We start from the raw sequence: 18,316 nt of genomic DNA on the forward strand, positions 1-18,316 counted from the left end.
GGTATTCTTTATCCATAAAGTCTGGAGTTAATTTTTTAAAGTGACTTCTCCTTTGACACAGAAGTCACATCTATAGAACATGTAATGAAAACAATATAATTTTTTGTAATGTTCACAATTTGCACTGTCAGCAAAACTTTGCAAAGATGTTTCTAAGGGTGTTGGATGGAAGTGGGAATCTGCTTCAAGGAGTGGCTTTCACCCATGAAACATGCCTCCATCAGTAGAGTAGTCCAGCAGCACGCCTTCCTTCCGGCAGATGGGCCGATGGCAAGAGGTCATGTTATTCTCACTTCCGATGCGTCCCCAGTATTGCAGGAATCTAAAAGCAAGTACATACTCTCTATCAGACTGATGAATTATAACTCAAGTCCTGCATAACGATTTTTCCACACATGTTCCTTGCTTTGGGGCTATTTTGCAAGGTTGCAATAAGAAAAATTGACTCACTTTGCACCTCTGAGATCCAAGTCTTGAGTAATAGCTTGTCTCACAGTGGATCCCCCAAAATAGAGAGCTGTGTCCTCTGCAAGAATTCCACACTCAGTACAAGTACTTCCGCCTTCTAAGGACATCCACAAGTCAGGCTTAATTTCTTCACTGTCAAAGCGTTCCTTCAGGAAAGTCTGAAAAAATTAAAGACAAGTGGGGTGTGGTTAAAAATAACCTAGATAATAACTGTGAACTTTTTATCAATACAAAGTTACTTGAACCTTTAAAAAATACAACTGACTTTAACTCTTTTCCAAAGATATTTTAGAAAGTTGACAGGATAGCTCCACATTTTTCTTTTCCTATATATTGAAGATCATTTAAACTGCTTAAATAATGCTTAATTATTAGAATTTAAAGTTGAGAAAAAAATCTTAAAAATTAAACAACTGTAAAGTCAACTATAGTTAACACTTTTATTTGCAAAAAGTTACTTAAGTACAAACTCCTAAATATGTATGTACATTATAAAAAGTGCCATTGTAACACACACACACACATACACACACACATACAAACACATACATATACATAAATTTTTTGGCAGTGTTGGATATTGAACTGATGACTTTATGCATGCTAAACAATTTCTCTACCACTGAACTACTTCCCTAGCCCTTATTTATTAAATTATGAAACATGAATAAACACTTAGAAATAATAAGATAAATATTGAGCAAATTTTGGCATTTCCCCCCAATATTTCTCAATGAATTTCCTGGTGTGTGCCCTACTTTGGAGACTGCTTAGCTAGTCAGCACCCTTCAGCTTCCAGCACAGAGTATACCTAGAATGTTCTCTATGGTTAGGAAGGAAAATGTGAAACCAAAGCTTACTGTTTAAGGTGAAAAGAAAACACACCTTAGAATTAAAAGGTGAGTGAAAATACTTTTCACGTGTTTATCAATAGTAAAATTGCAGGGTGATGGTGAGAAACACTCAAAATCTAGAATAAAATGCTTTCCTTGGGTCTCCATTTTACACTTTTAACTAAAACGATCAACAATCAGGAATAGTCTTATTTTCCAAAGACAGTGGATAAAAGTATTTGAGGTTCCTGGGTACATGTTACATGAAACTAGCTTATTCCCTCTATCATTGTCAAGATCTTACTCTTTTTATCCATCCTGTTCATAGTAAATTCATCTTGTTCATAATACTGTTTTTCATTATTTTTTAAAAGCTGAAAATATACAAAGATAACTGTTATAGTTGCAATTGCAGTAACTATGCACTACAGAAACACTGTATTTTTCCAGTTTTGGGGAGAGCTGTCTCGTTGTTATCTTACTGTGTGGCTAAAGTGATTTAAATAGACCTTCTTTTTTCACAAACTTAGAACACAATTAAGCACATGGAATCACATGTCAGTCTTACTTTACTTTATTAATGATGAGAAAATGGACACAATTTTTATAAATGAAGGTTTATATGTAAGACCATGAGTTAGAAGGAATGCGTGGTTAACCATGCATTCTCTCATTAGAAGGACTGACTAAGAATTCACAATGTAGATTTGTGTAATTTCTTATCCAACTGAGGAATACTAATGAAACTTGAATGTTCATGAAGAATATTAGATTTTTTAAGGTTACTTATTACTCATGGCTTATAAAGCTATATATCTGTGGAGTAACTCATTTGTTAAAAATGAATTAACATCCTCAGACATAAGTGAGCATTGTTTCAATTTTATTTTTCATATCTTTCAATTCCAAAGTTGTTGAAATATCGGAAGAAACAAAAATGACAGAACAGGTTTTGTTTACATGGTTTGCCTTTCAGTTATTGGATTTCAATCACTTATGCTTTTTGGACTGAGCCATTTTTTTGTTACAATGATGAATGTACAACTTAGTCATAGAAATAAAATGTGTATACAGCAACTGTGTTGAATAACTACATTTAATCACAAATTAAATAGTGATGTAACAGCTAAAGCTTCCAAAAACAACCTCTTTAATCTCAATATACTACCATTTTTTTAGCAGTCAACTAGTCAAGAATTTTCTGAACAAAAATTCAGATAGTGTTTAAGTTTATTTGAAAATGTGATCTTTCATGATAATATATCATATTTTTTTTTATTTCATAATAACAACAAAAGCAACACCATTCTTCTTCAAATAGGGCATCAATTGAAAAAGTGAGGTTAAAAAAGGCTTAATACTGACTTTACATGAAAAATCTTCTTAAAAAAAGGAAAACTAGAGTGTTTATATTCTTTAATCTATACAGCCTAGATTATTTTATGAATAAAATTATATGAGAACCTGATCTTAAGATTCCTGTATCTAAGAAACCTAAGAATACATTTCTAAGTTTCCTTTTTTATCAATGGTACTAGGGGTTGAGTTCAGGGCCTTGTGCTTACTATGTGAGCTACATCCCTAATCCTTTTTTGCTCCAATTATTTTTCTGGGTTGGGTTTTGTGTTTTTGCCCAGAGATTCCCATGTAGCTGGGATCACAGGCACATGCCACAATGCCTAGCTTATTGATTGAGATGGGTCTTGCTAACTTTTTACCTGGGCTGGCCTTAAAGCATGATCCTCCTGATCTCTGCTTCCTGAGTAGCTAAGATTATAGGCATGAACCACTATGCCTTGCCCACATTTTCAAGTTTGCATCCAAAGGATTTATTTCCAAAAACCTTGTTATTGATTGTTAGTCTCACACATGAGATGGTCCTAAATGTGAGTAAGTGCTCCTGTGGAGGGATATTACCTTTAGAGAGTGCGTTAAGTAGCAGTTTGGCCCAGAGTATCCTGGATCGCAGATGCACTGTTCCTTTAGGCAATCTCCATGGCCTCGGCAGTTGTCCAAGCATCCAGGGCCCAGGTAGAAATTGTCAATTGCCCACTGCATATCTGAGTACCTCTGATAGAACCTAAACCTGACCGGGCTATTGACAAAGCAAAAGCAAAGGAGTGAAAAACAGAAGTTAACTTTATTCGTGTCCATTTTGCTGCATATGTATGTAATACTCAAGAAAGTAAAAACATCTAAAACACTCTTGCTAGATGAAATGGGTTAATAAAAATGTTTTCTGAACACTATTATCTTTTGGTTGTTAGTAATGGAACTGTACAGCTGGTTTCATCGAAGTTTTATACAAGCATGCACAACAAAATGAAAATCAGTAGAATTTCTATTTTAAGTAACAGCAATATTTTACAATATATATCTGTAACTTTAATAAATCAGGTTTCTTATGAACTGGAGGTCAGTGGTTGTGGATCAATTTAGATTCATGAATCACATTTCTGAAATTGTACAGCAGGTGAGGGTAGCCTGTGACAGAGCCCTGTCAGTGTGCACACAGCCCTCAGGCAGCTGGGAAAAGCAACTTCTGAATTCCTCAAAGATAATCAATATTCTCTGAGTAACTGTGCTAATTAAAAAATCATTTCAAAATGGTTATATTAAAGGACAATTTCCTTGTGAATTCTAATTCATCATTGTTCTTCTCTGTCTTCTGGGGAAAAACAAGGCTCTAATTAACCTTATATTAAAATAACCTGTATAATTGTGGTTTATAGAGTACAAAGTTCATGAAAGAACTTTCTGGGACAATATAAATATGTCTCATTTTATGTGATGGTTACATGGGTTACACAGTAGAAAAACTCAGTCATCTGAACAGTTAGCATGTCTATATTTCACTGGATGCAAATTATACCTCTATGGAAAGACAGAAATGAAGGGGGAAGTGAGTCTATGACGGTGGTGTGGTGGTTTGCCCAGCATCCAATTCAGGACAGATGATTCATATGAGCTCGTCATCATAATGTAACTTCCCTAATCACTGAGTGGCTTGGGAAGGGGCTAATTTGTACCAATGGGATGCAAGGAGGTGTTTGTTCTGGCTCTCTTTCACTCCCTCTGGACATAGTGTAGGAATCATTCTGCTCCAGTTTTCTGGCTGCCATCTTATGTTCAATAGCAGAACCAACCTGAATGCTGACTATGATACTGATGCTGTGGACCGAGGAACAAAGAATAACAGAATGACAAAGAATCGTGTCCTTGAAGATATTGTAGAACTTAGAAATCAACCAATCCTACAGTTGCTTCATTTTTGGATTCCTTCGTTTTAGATGCAGCAAATTTCATTTTTAATTGAGCCAATTTGGATTGAGTTTTTGTTATCTGTAGTTGAAAGCGTCATGATTTAGTTTCCCAGGATGTAAACTGAATAAGCCATTTAGATCCATTCCAGAAAACGGTGAGTGGTCATATAGTAAGTGATGTTTACAGGACACTGGAAAAGCTGCATTTATACACCTTATTCAAAGGATCTGTATGTTTTAGTCATAATCTGTCTCACAGAAGGTTTTCCATTTAGCCAGACTATATGATTAATTCAGTAGAAGTGTGCCTGTCATTTTGTTTAATGCATCCCTTTTCTTATTTTTACAGTAGAAGGGAAATCCTTTGGAATTATGTTAAATTAACTTATCTACAGACTTTCCAGAACATTTTTTAATCACCTTGGCTCACCACTGCCCCAGGATAATTACTTTCACTGCAGGTGTAGAACATAATGCTTTGTGATAAGAGAAAAATGAAAACTATAAGCCATCTTGTACAAACAGCATGGAGAGTTAGGATTTGTACAAATAGTATTTGCTCCTTGCTCTGTCATGGATTTGGAAAGCATATGTTCATGGTAGACTATGGTCTACAAGGTCGGCAAGGTAGCACACACCTTATTTCTGTTGCTATTTGATGATGACGAGGTTTAGAAAATGGAAGGGCCTGCCAAGGACCATTTTCTCAAATCTGAGGATTACAACTTGAGGTCTCCCAAAGTCAGCTCATGGAAGTCACCAATTAGAGAACCCTTAGAGTTAGGTGGGAAAAGACCACTTTACCCACAACTACTCATCATTTCAGACTTGACTATAGTGTCCCCTGGGGTTTGGATCAGGCTTTATTTTAATTTTCTACTTACTTTCCCACAAAGCTTTCAGGAAGTGGGTAGGTGATCCTTTTCCAGCCATTAGTTGGAAAGAATACAGATGGCTGAGAAACACTTCCAGAGCACTTTGGGTCAGCAGGTAAGCACTGAGGGACCAGATAATTCCAGCTTACACCAAAGTCAGTAGAATACTGCACATGAATTTGATTCTGGGCAATTTTTTCAGACACTTTGCATCCAACAGAGATCTAGTAAACAGAAAATCAAGACCATCAAGGTATTAATACCATATTACATATTTCTGCCTGAGGACTTGGCAGCAAGAAAGTCTCAGATACATACTCAGATACTACTTGATACATACCATCCTGTATGTTTAGGTACATTACTTGTTCTGCTGATGGACAGGAGAGGTCACCATGGTTGCCCAAGGCAAAAAATTATAGAAAGTGCCAAATATATCGTGTAGGGGGTTTGGAGAGAAGCTGAAACGTATGCTTCTGCCATTCTGGCTGATTGCCTTGGAAGGCCTGGGCCCGCTCTTACAAATTGTTTTGTTAATTGTCTGGCACTTCTATTTGGCAGAATACTTTACCAAGAAGGATTGCTAACAGCTTTACCAATTTTATTATTTTGTCATACAATTTATGACTCTCAATAAATCACTTTCACCTACAATTAAGATGCAATGAGGAGGTAATAGAAGGCACTTTCAACAAAGTACAGCAATCTTTGCTCTTCTTGATGCAGATAGCTATAATGCAACATTTCTGGCTGATACAGTGGGATTTCGGTAGACAGAACACATCAGAATAAATCTTTGCCAAAGTTGGTGTTAGCATGAACTCTAATCACACTTTTATTTTCTACAATTTCATGTTGAACTTAAGGCCTTGTGCTTGCTAGGGAGGGGCTCTACCACTTAAGCCATGCTGCCAGCCCTTTTTGCTTTAGTTATTTTTTGTAAAGGGTCTCACCTTATGCTTGGACTAGCCTGGACTGTGATCCTCCTGTTTATACTTCCTATGAAGCTTGGATGACAGGCATGCACTATACCACCTAGCTTTTATTGGTCAAGCTGGGGTCTTGTAAACTTTTTTTTGCCTAGGCTGGCCTTGAACTGCAATTCTCCTGATCTCTGACTTCCAAGAAGCTAGGATTATAAGAGTAATCCTAGCCCAGTTTTTAATATCCTCTTTAAAGAAGCAATTTGCCTATGTTATATAGTGATTTAACTCAGGGAGTTAGAATCAGTATCTTACATTTTTATTATGATATTTACTCTATCAATAATTATTCTGAGCAGAAATATATTTATGAAAGTTTCATCTTGAAATAGTTCAGAAATAAAACATCACTAAGCACTATACAGATGAGTTGTATGTTACCTTAATATTAAGTTTTATTTTTCAAAGTATGTATTAAGTCAATGAAACATTAGGTGATCTTTGCCTTTATGATGTTTTCAACTGGTTATGTTCCTAACATGGCTACTTATGGAATGGAGATCATGACATTTTCACCTTGAATTGCATAATCCAGCCATCAGTGGGAGTCAAGTCATGGGTCACTGCATACACCTCTCGTCCATCATGACTGCCACAGATCATGACACCATCAGGGGAGTCACAGAATCTTTCTACTGTACAATCATCGTGGAAGAGCCAATGCTCATTCACTTAAAAGAAGACAAAAATCTTATGATAAATTTATGATAAAAACCTTTTAAGCAAATCTTCACTTTAAGCAAGTTCTAGAATTATTCTAAGTAGAAATTGCTTCTACATACAATACATTTTATACAATCCACACTAATGTAAACATTATTTTAGGAACATAGATACTGGGATGACTGGGATACACTTACTCCTGCTCTTTTTTTAGTAGACATACACACACACACACACACACACACACACACACAAACACACGTGCAAGAATGTTAGTCTACACTTGGAAAAAAGAGTGTATTGAGTTTAGTGTACATGAATATCAAAGAGAAATGCAAATCTAATTTTTGATAGATATTAACTTTTAAAGCAGTACTAGAGAGGAGAAAGAATTTTAAAGAACTTGATGGGAAGGCTGGGAACTTGGGTTAAGTGGTAGAGCACCTGCCTAGCAAGTGCAAGACCCTGAGTTCAAACTTGAGTACCCCAACAAAAACAAAACCAGAAACCAAATTTGATAGGGAGTAGAATTAGCTACTTCTGCTCAAATTCTGGTAGCATTCTCTGATTAGTTACAAAGCTAGTGATAAATTCTTCTTATAGCTTTATTGAGATATAATTGATACTCAAACTTTGTATTTAATATATACATCTTGATGAGATTGGACATACACCTGTGACACCATCACCACAACCAAGTTACTAACATTTATCACTTTCAAAACTTTATTTCTGTTCTTTGTGTGCATGTGTGTGTGTGTTCATGTGTATATGTTGTGTTCATAAGTACACCTAGTACAAGATGTATTCTTGAGCGCACAATGTTGTGTTCTTACTGTAGGTAAGAACTTATTCATTTTACAGAACAAGAACTTTATACACACTGAAAATGATTTCCCATTTCCCCATTCTCAGATCCTGGCACCCACTCTATTTAACTACATAAACAAATGATATTTTAGGGGGTCCAGAAATTATTTGAGAAATAATTTTTCAAATAATTGTACAATTTGTTATAAAGACTACCTTTAAGTCTTAAATTGTGAAGTTTTCCTTAATTTGAAAAAAATCAAGATATAGTATTATAAAGAGATTATTTAAGAAATTGAGATTATCTCTAAAATAATGCTGTCATCAGTAATGTTCTTAATGTTTGAATATTTAAATGTGGATGTTTAAGAATTCTTGGCATATATTTTTTAAAATAAATCTTGACTTTTCTAAATTAGATCAATGGTAACTCTTTAAAGAAATGTACTTACCAAAAACAAAACAAAACTTACTGATAAAATAGATTTGAAAGACTCTAAAGAAAACTAAGCAGCAAGACTGAATTATTAGTGCAGAGTACCTCCTATGTTGAGCCTCTCTCACACACACACACGCACATGCACACGCACGCACGCACACACACGCACACACAAACACCCCCTCACAATTCTCTTTCTCTTTTGAAAGAGGTGCAGTCACAACATGATTGGTATTCCAGAAAGGTTAGGAATGACGCACATCCTCAGATTGCATTGAATCATGATATTCTTTGATCTCACAGGTCCAACTTTCAAAGCTTCCTGCCTAGCTCCCATTTGCAGTGAAGATGAACATGTACAAATGGAGAGTTTGGGGCCAGTGTGCAAACAGCAGAGTTGGATGGTCTCCAAGGATCAAGGGAAGAGACCAAGCAATTTTGCTGTAATTCAGGCTTCAACCATGGTGTGTCTGTTTGATTTTGTCTGAGCATAACATATGCCTGTAGAACAGGCAGCTTATCTCTGGGATTCAAATGGCTACTGCAACACCATTATCTCTTCTCCACCCTGAGGGATTTGGAGTCATGTTTAATCCTACATCACAGATACAGGATTCAAGAGTCAAAGTGCATAGAAATAAGAATTCTAATAAGAACACCCTGAGCCAGTTTTTCTATGGAACGTATTTCGTTTTGTGCTAGAACTTTGCAATGTTGATGAAAGGATTAATCAACTAACTGATCAATCTCTTCTGCCACATCAGAAGCTACTTTTGTTAGTAGATGTTCCAGTTTCTAAAAACATTATTTGTATAAGACAGACAGGAGCTAGAAAATTTGTTTCTTCATCTGCATATCACCAATTAGTTCTAAGGTAAAAATCAGTACTTTAAGTACTTGAAAAATTAGTCTGTGTTTGTTTTTTATTTCTACAGAAACAATGTTTAAATTGTTCTCTGATTGTAAACGCACTTCTGAAAACCATTACACAGGGAAAAATAGATGAATTTTTTAGCAAAGGTCTGAAACAGATCAATGTAGGTAAATCTCAATAACCTTTCATAAGAGAATAAAGACTACTTGGTAATGATGAGGGACATTTTAAGTTTTTTCAACTTGCAAGGATGGATTTTTAGTAAAGATTTGCAGTTATACCATGGGGTCATATGACATACCAATAATGAAATAAAATGAATGAACCTAAATATTTATCAATATTAAAGTGATAAAAATGAATTATGATGAAATATTGCACAGTTATTAAAATTTTATTTTCGAAGATACTTAAAAACATGGGGAAATCAGGATTAAATTCTAAATGCAAAAACAGATTATAAAACATATCAAATTTAAGATCAAAATTTTGTTAAAATGTTTATATAAAAGCATAGAAAAAAAGACTAAGAAAATACACTAAAATATTGATTATGGTTATCCTTAAGTGATTTTTATTTTCATCCTCATATTTTTCTATATTTTTTCAATCTTACACTTTGAACATGTATTACTTTTACAATAAAACATTACTAATTATTATTTTAAATCATTAAAATTCCTCAAATTAAAATTTCTCTATATATGCCATTTCCTTAGAATTTTTTTTAAAGTCAGTGTTACTACTGTAAAATTATTCAGGTTGTATTTTTCTTGTACAATGCTAGTGGGTGTAATATACAGTCCTATTGTCTGAACACTCTGGTGGTATAATATCCACTTTACTATTTGAATATCCTCGCATGTTAGTATAAGAGACATAATTAAACACTGCTACTTTATCTGAAGACAGCATGCTTTATGTAGCTAAAACATACGGTATGGCAAAGACACATCCTTAATATAAAATACCACCTTTAAAAAAGGTACCAGCATAGTATCACAAAATGAAAATAAAATGATATATTAAAAAATTAGACTAGTCTGTAGAGGCTCTTTGTAGTTTGCTGGCATCATTGAACTACTCCTACTGAGAATGAAGGAGAACAAAGAAGACCCACAACAACAAAACCTGGGACATGATCTGAAATGTGAAATGCCATGGTTAATGTATCTGACATGTGGCAAACCAAACTGAATGTTAAAACAAATGAGCAGGAAATGTTGTCTTTCTATCAAAACTAGAAAACAGAAATATAGGAATGAATATATTTTAAGAAAATTATTCTGTTAGTAAAATTACAGAAGGCTATTTATTAAGATACACTGGTTGGCTTGGAATGGTAAAAAAGATTTAGTTACAATGTCAACCAGACAGGTCACTGTTTCTACGCTTTTCAGCATCTGAAAAGAGTTGACATTTTACTCTATTAGGAGACCCCCGTCTAAATGTCTACATTCCACTGTAGGTTTTTTTTTTTTTCTATTGCAGTACTGGGGTTTGAACTGAGGGCCTCATGCTTGCTAGGCATATGCTTTACCACTTGATCCATGCCCCAACCCTTTAGTTATTTTTTAGGTAGCCTTAGACAGCAGTCCTCTTGCCCATGCTTCCTGTGTAGCTGGAGTTACAGATCTGCGCTGTAACACTTGACTTTTAAAATTTTTTTTGGTTGTACTGGGTTTAAATTCAGAGCTTTGTGCTTGCTAGGCAAGCACTATATCATTTGAGCCACAGCCCCCAGCTCTCCACTGTATTTTTCTTTAGTATCAGTGAATAAGTTACCTTCAGTTTTGTCCTCCATAAACATGTCAAAAGCAATTCTCCCAACAGGGCCGGCATCTGCAGGAGAGCGCTCATGCTGGGGCACTGGAGCACTGCTGAAGGTGTCTAACATGACAGTCCTCTGGTCTGCAGAGCCTGAGATGAGGACATTGTCAATGGCCCAGTCATTCTGGTCTAGGCCATCATGTCTTGGCTGCCACCAGCGGAAGCGAGTAGCAACCTCTTTAGCATCAGGAGGGAGAAGAATATTGACAAATCTAAAAGAAAAAGATGGGGGTATAAAAATCCTTTGTCAAATATTTCATGTGAGTAAAATATCTGCAACCAGTGATAAGATATTGTATGTCACATGCTGGGTGAGGGGAGGACATTAGCCAAAATTATTTTTTAAAACTGTGATTAGCTAGCTTGAGTTTACAAAGTCTTGGTAATCATTAAATTGGGGAAACAGAATGCAAGCATCCCAGAGCCACCTACTCACTTGAATTGTCCATGGGCTGGCCTTACAGGCATGCCAGAATTCTCTGAATACCTGGGAGAAAGGCATCTGTAGGCCTACAGTATACACACTTTGGAAGACATAGCAAGTATTGACTTCTTCTCCCTGTCATCTGTTTCTCTCTTTTCTGTACTCTAATTCCCTGAATGATAGTAACTGGCTTGGAATATAGACATTGCATTGTGGCAGAAATATTAGGACCTCAGCCTGAGAGTACTGGGTTACTATCAGCTGTCTGAGGTATAGACATTGCTTTGTTTATATGCTTTAGTGAAGACATACTGAGAAACAGGCTGCCCCTTAGTGTTACAGTGTCTGGACAGGGCCAACCAACCAGCCCAAGTTCATCCTGTAAAGGACTCTCAAATGAGTGCACTCATGACAATCATTTGAATCTTAGCCTTTCACATTAAAGAGATTTCATTACTTTGTTTTGTTTACATGGTATCTTCTTGTTGATTTTAGTTTCTGCCTCTGTCTGTCCATCTCACCCTCCCTCTCCCCCATCTCTCTCTGCTGTGCTGGGATTGAACCCAGTGCCTTTCACATGCTAGGCAAGTATTCTACCACTGAGCCATGCCCCCAGGCTCCCTCCTTCTTCTCTTCCATGTATTCCTTAAGGTCACAGTGCCCAAAATACTAGACAGTATTTTGGATGGGGATCAACCAAGATTCATTCAAAGCTAGGATGCTTTTAATTGTGCTTCTAACACTTAGATTTTAAATACTTTTTTTGGTTATACACATCATTTTGTGCACTTTGGACCATGACAGCACAATAGGGATTGTCATAAAGGAAGAGAAGTACACTCTGTAAATTCTAGATCCTCACTTGTATTGTTACTGGCAACTTGGAAACCATCAGCCTTCAGGCAGAGTCATCTGCAAATTTCATTTCCTTATACCTCTCAATTTTCAAGTGTATCTTCCCTCTTCCTTTTTTTTCTTTTGTATTTATACCTTGTGAGATTTTCCTATCACTTACCTCCATTGATTTGGCATATTTAATTAACATTTAAAAACTTATTATAATATCAGCAATGTATCTGCTTCTGGAGGAAATACTTTTTCACCCAAAGCTATGATTTCTGTGTATTTTTCTTTTCTATTTCCAAATTAGCTTTATTTCACTGATAAACCTTTGTCCACATTTAAAAACTCTTTGGGATGGAAAGTTATTTAAGGTTGCTTGAAAGTCTCAATAAATTATGACCACCGCTCCCACCTTAGTCAGCTTGATTCTCCAGAGAACTAGAGTATATTAGACAGCTATTCTTTTATACCCTTCTCCTTGTGTTACGGGGCTGTAGGGTTCATATTTGAGAGAATTTATAAATTCCTCCAGAAGGAAACAGTTTGCTTGTCTTGCATATTATCTCCCATTTATGGATGAGTACATTTTTTTATATTGTGTACTTCTTAGTTTCTAGTTGGATTCCTTTATTGGTTTCCAACTTTAATGTGAGTTCAGGATTTGAAATTTTGCATCTAGCAGATTGGGGGTATTTCCTCAATGACCATTCTCCTCTTCTTCCTTTAAAATGACAGCCTATCTTTTTTATTACTTAATTGCCCAGAATAAAGACAAATTCCACCTTCCTTGTATCTGAGTGTGCATAGCTGGCTAAATTCTAGGAATGAGAATGGAGGAGCCTCTAAAGCAACCCTGGGTTACTTTGGAGGGAGATCTAGTTTACATAAGAGAGAAAAACTTTTAAGCTATTTTGAAATTTCTGTCTCTTACAGCTGAATTTATTCTTAACTGACATATAAGATTCTTATCTTTTTAGTCAATTTTTAGCCTGCACCTGGTTTGACATGTACAAAGGGACTATTTATACCTCTCCACTGGGCTATGTTTGTTGCTTCTCATCCCCACTCGCTCCCTCTTATTTTCTTCCTCATTTTTCTCTTCCTACTTCAATGAATATGTCCTTTCTCTTTTTATAACCTTTTTGTCTTTTTTGAGATAAGGCTGGTCTTCAACTCATGACCTCAGGTGTCCTTCTCGGACTCCAGAGAAGCTGGGACGAGGGGCTTGTACCATCACACTGACCCCTCTTTGACTTACTTTTGACCCTTCCAGAATATTTTTTAAATGACTTATACATGATTTTTGTTCAAAGTTTTTAAATAAGGAGATTTAAGACAGACTCCAGGCTTCTTAAGAGTATTTCCTTATTATTTTGTTTCTTTGTTTTCTAGCACAAAATTCTCTAAACTGAGTAGACATTATATAATTTATATTTGTTTTTCTGTTTCTATTTTTCCAAAGTGTTGTTGAAATCAATTATCATATATTCATTAATTTCTATGGGTTTTTGCACTGGATTTAATCACTGTTGGATTGTGATAGTTTATTTCATCTTATTCCAGGATGTGAAAACTAATTGTTCTTAAAATAAAAACCCAAAACAGCTATTTATCAAGCCCAGAAACCTTTCTTCACATAGTCCCCTATGCATCCCCTACAGATAAGTTAAAAGTTCCCTGAGACTGATAGCGGGTAGTCTTATCAAGTCAAGCATTTTTGCTCAGCAGACCAGCTATGAGAGATACAATGAATACAAACCCAGGTTTACTGTACTGGTCATAGAAGATTTCCATTAGCAAGCTCCAGGTGATGCCTCCATTGATGGAATATTCTAAGAGAACACCTTGATTACGGTTGTTTGGTGTGATCAGACATCCGTACATGAAGTAGAACTGGATAAACTCAGCATTAGTAAGGTTTAGATCCACAGTGACTAACAATCGACTACAACCCTATGGAAAAGATGCAGAATGGAAAATACAAAAGCAGTGATAAGGAGTCTTAGTTGCACATTACAGATTTTCTCTGGTTTGATTTCTTCCACATTTCTTTTATGATCCAAGCCACATGGCATCCAGGGTTGACTTACTTGTCATCTCTCATGACGTGCTAGCTCGTAGCATGGTGCCCAGTACAGTGCAGATGCTCAGAACATGTGTGCCAAACTTTAAAATTTCAGTATTCAAGACAACAGAAGGCCATATTTCCTAAGGAGATTTTATTTATATATATATATATATATATTTTTATAAGCAAGGTAAGGGCTTTGTAGCAGATTATAGTGCCATCCATATTAATTTATTAATATTAATGAGTAGGTTTCTCTTAGTTGAACACATGTGGAAATATAGGCTACTTAAAGTTCTAACTATGCTAGGAGAGATACCTTTTATTTTTCTTTCTTTTTTTTTTTGTTTTTTGGTGGTACTGGGGTTTGAACTCAGGGCTTCATGTTTGTTAGGCAGATGCTCCGCCATTTGAGCCACTCTACCAGCCCTAGGAGAAATATCTTAAACACTGCATTCTTAGTCAGTGTTGATGGTCATGGAAGTCCTTTATGCTTATATGCTGTCTTGTTACTCTTGGGCTAAAATACTGACTATAATAACATACTTCATTGGCACCAATGCAAATTCTAAGGTAAGACATAGTAGAAAAATAAAAGAGTTGACCACAAACTTGTTATTTTTTAAAAGATTAATTTGCCTATCTAATCATTGCACTGGAGAAATTGTATTTTAAAACAAAGTCAACTTTGGCAGCAAAATATAATACTTATAAAATTTTCTAAAGAAATTTTCCAACATTGCTGCTGTCATTCACAAAACAATATGATATAAATGCAAGTGTTTAGTAATTATTGATGATTTTTTCTTGGATAATTTGTAGAAAGGATTAATGGTTGTTAATAAATTCAGAAACCATTGAGGCTTGTTTTTCAGATTTTTGGTTCCTTAAATACCAAATCTGTCACAAGCTCAAGAGTTTTCAATATAGCTTCATCTAGATGGAAGTTCTTGCACACTGGGAAAGTGTTCTCTCTCCTGCAGGATGGACATCCATATAAGTCCTTTTGAAATGTGTATTTAAATATGCTCTCTTCTGTCACTACCGTGCATAATTAAATTGTCTCAAATGATTTGTAGTAGGAAAATACTGGAAATATTCAGTACATTCTGATTTGTATAAAATTGTGAGTTCAGATCAAGGTTGAGCATTTAGGTTAAATGACTTTGCATCTTGATTTGCTTATTGCACTTGAGAGAGACTCAATGAATTGGGGAGAATCTAGAAGATGCAGAAACATAGCCATGCTCTCACCCCACTGAAATGGAGAGCCAGCCCTGAAGCCACAGCTCCACACACAGTACTCAGTTTCCCGCCATTCACAGTCAGCCAGTTCTGATTAGAGGGTGCTCGATTGAAGTTGTCTTTGAGTTGGGTTGGAAGGGAAGTCTCAGGCTCATCACAGTACAGGCCACCCCATAACTCATCACAGCTGGGTGTGGAGAAAGAGAAAAGAAGAGTCAACACCAAACAAAGCCCCTGCAATTGTGTTCTCATATTAGAGAGGCCAACTCTTTCCTAGTCCAGGATAATGAAAAGTTACAGATTTTTACAGAGCTGGCCAGAATTCATCTGCTCTTCTTCACAGTGCTTTCAGTTAGAAATGCACTGTGAATTAACTGCCTCTACTATTTTCCTAAACTAGTGCCTTTGGATTATAGGGGGCGAGAAAGAAGCAAGTTCAAAGAAGTTACTAAAGTTCTGTATATACATGACACAGTGCTGGATGACTGACAGTTATACCTGCCAAACTAAACTGATGAATCCTAAGAGTTTACAAAATTGATCATTTTAACAGAGACTCTGGACCAGTGAGGAACCAATAGGCCATGTTCCATATAGAAGATGCTTTGGATAGTAACCATTTCTGGCCAAGGGACTGACCACCCTGTTCAGGATGGAAGGGAATGTGAACAGGACCGGGAGGCTCAGAAGTCTCTGAGATCACTCTGGGCTATAATCATTAATTAAATAAAAGATTTTCCATGTGGGTAGAGATTATCAGAGAAGGACTCATGAATTCTCTATCACAATCTTCATTCATATTAACCCCTCAGACAGGATCATCTTTGAAAATAAGGCAAGAAATCCTATAGTGCATGTGTGTGTATAGCTCACAATCATACACATACTTTATTTAGACTTTTTCCAAGGATACTAAGGCTCTCTAAGAAAAATACAGTAGGCCTCTCTGTCAAACATGTCTGGTAAATTCACCATTTCCATATTTTATTATGCAAACAACATGGGAATACTAATAAAATGCATATCATTACATATATTCACACCTAAGTGAGAAAAATATGTATGAGGTATTATGCTTTCGTCAGAGCATACTGAATTCCTGCACCTCTTCTAATGTTTTTTCTCTTCTAATGTCTTGTTCAAGGCTTCAGTGTATCACAGAAATACAGAAGGGAATAAAAGATAGTCAATTACAATTCGGCTTTTTTTCTGACAAGTTAGCTGTTGTTCAGTTCCTAATCTCTATTAGGAACCCATCAATTCCACAGTTAGCTCAATGTCATATTTCAGGAAAAGTGAAAAACCTTGGGAGTAATTAAAAAACCAGTTTTAGAAAAATCTCCTAGATGGAATGTGAATCAGAACTTTTTCACAGAAGGAAGAAACAATATACTTACACACAGCTGCCCTGGATACACCTCCCATGGCCACTGCACATGTCTATGCAGCCATCCCCAATATAGACGTTATCTATTGCCCATGTCTGCTGCTTGTCAAAAGGAGCTGGTTGATGCCAACGGAAACGAGTGGCCTGGGACCTTGGAAGAAGAAGAGAATTACAATGAAGTGCAAAAGAGAATGTGTTCCAATTTGTTTGAACAAGTGCATGGGACAGAGTAATAGAAAAGCATGTACACTTCCACTCCTGTTAAGAACCTTCATTATTGGAATATCCTATGCAAAACTTTGATTAATAAACCTGTACCAATAGAACAGTGATAGATTTATTGTGTATTTTGCTTCTTGGATCTTTCTGAGCCCTGTAAAAGTAGACTAAATCAGAGACAAAAACTAATCCTAAATCAGGGCTTGAAGGGGCCAATGGAGCCATGAATTTTGTGGGGGAGCTATGGTGCAGTGCTGCCAGGGCTGCTGCTAACTTGTATTATTATACTTGGAAAGAATGTCTGTCCTTGAGCAGCTGCAACCCTCTGCATTCAACGTTGGAACAGAATGTACGTTGGATTTTAGGACACCTTGCTCCCCAAAGCTAGATCCTTTTGTGCAATGGACACAATGGTCCACTGTGGGCAGCATTCCTGAGAAATTCTCCCAATAGGGGCCGTAGCGACAATATGAGTGTAAAAAGAGGGATGGATGAAACTCTCGATAATTCTACAGAGAGAAGAAAGAGGCTAATAATATAATACCTGGCTTATTTTATGTTGATTTAAAAGTGAAATTAGTAAAACTAACATAGACTTCCCCATTCCAGAAGCAGAAATACACTTGCTCATTCACACAGTTTGGGGAGTATCTTGTTCAACAACACAAATAAACATGTGTTTTTAGAGGCACTAGATGGCAGTAAAATCCAAACAATACCTGAGACTCAACCAAAGTTGAGTCCATGTATGTTTTATATTAAAAGACTGTTAACATTTTGGTTGAGGAATATGTATTTTAGGCAGGACAAAAGACCAAACAGCAAGGATCTTTTGTTTTCTAACCAAAGTTTAGAAAATAGAAAAAAACTAGCCTAGAACTAAAATTTCCATAGTTCAGTCCAATATGTATCTCCTATGCACAAACTGATTTATCCACAATTCTCCTTGCTCCCTAGCATCCATATGCTCCATCCCCCAGTCCTTTCTGCCTAACCTCCTTGTATCACTTCCCGTTGCATTTAACTTAACCCCCAAACACTTTCCTTGACCCAAAAGATTTGATCTGAGTTGGTCCTTTTCTTCTCCTTCCT

General features: G+C 36.1%; 1 protein-coding gene across 2 annotated transcripts in view; it reads right to left on the reverse strand.

Moving 5' to 3' along the window:
* Reln (reelin) overlaps positions 1-18,316 on the reverse strand; it is a 450,273-nt gene that overhangs the window by 24,498 nt on the left and 407,459 nt on the right. For both annotated transcript variants that reach the window (XR_012445193.1, XM_074064926.1), the window contains exons 47-55: positions 17,016-17,156; positions 15,628-15,805; positions 14,065-14,258; positions 10,994-11,250; positions 6,939-7,093; positions 5,449-5,663; positions 3,219-3,396; positions 451-626; positions 216-322 (exon numbers count right to left, since the gene is read on the reverse strand). Coding sequence is in view for 1 of the 2 variants with exons in the window: in XM_074064926.1 (XP_073921027.1) it covers positions 216-322; positions 451-626; positions 3,219-3,396; positions 5,449-5,663; positions 6,939-7,093; positions 10,994-11,250; positions 14,065-14,258; positions 15,628-15,805; positions 17,016-17,156 (1,601 nt within the window). In the remaining variant the exon portion in view is untranslated. The remainder of the gene's footprint in view (positions 1-215; positions 323-450; positions 627-3,218; positions 3,397-5,448; positions 5,664-6,938; positions 7,094-10,993; positions 11,251-14,064; positions 14,259-15,627; positions 15,806-17,015; positions 17,157-18,316) is intronic.

The sequence above is a fragment of the Castor canadensis genome, chromosome 2 (assembly GCF_047511655.1).
Source record: "Castor canadensis chromosome 2, mCasCan1.hap1v2, whole genome shotgun sequence".
Taxonomy (NCBI): domain Eukaryota; kingdom Metazoa; phylum Chordata; class Mammalia; order Rodentia; family Castoridae; genus Castor; species Castor canadensis.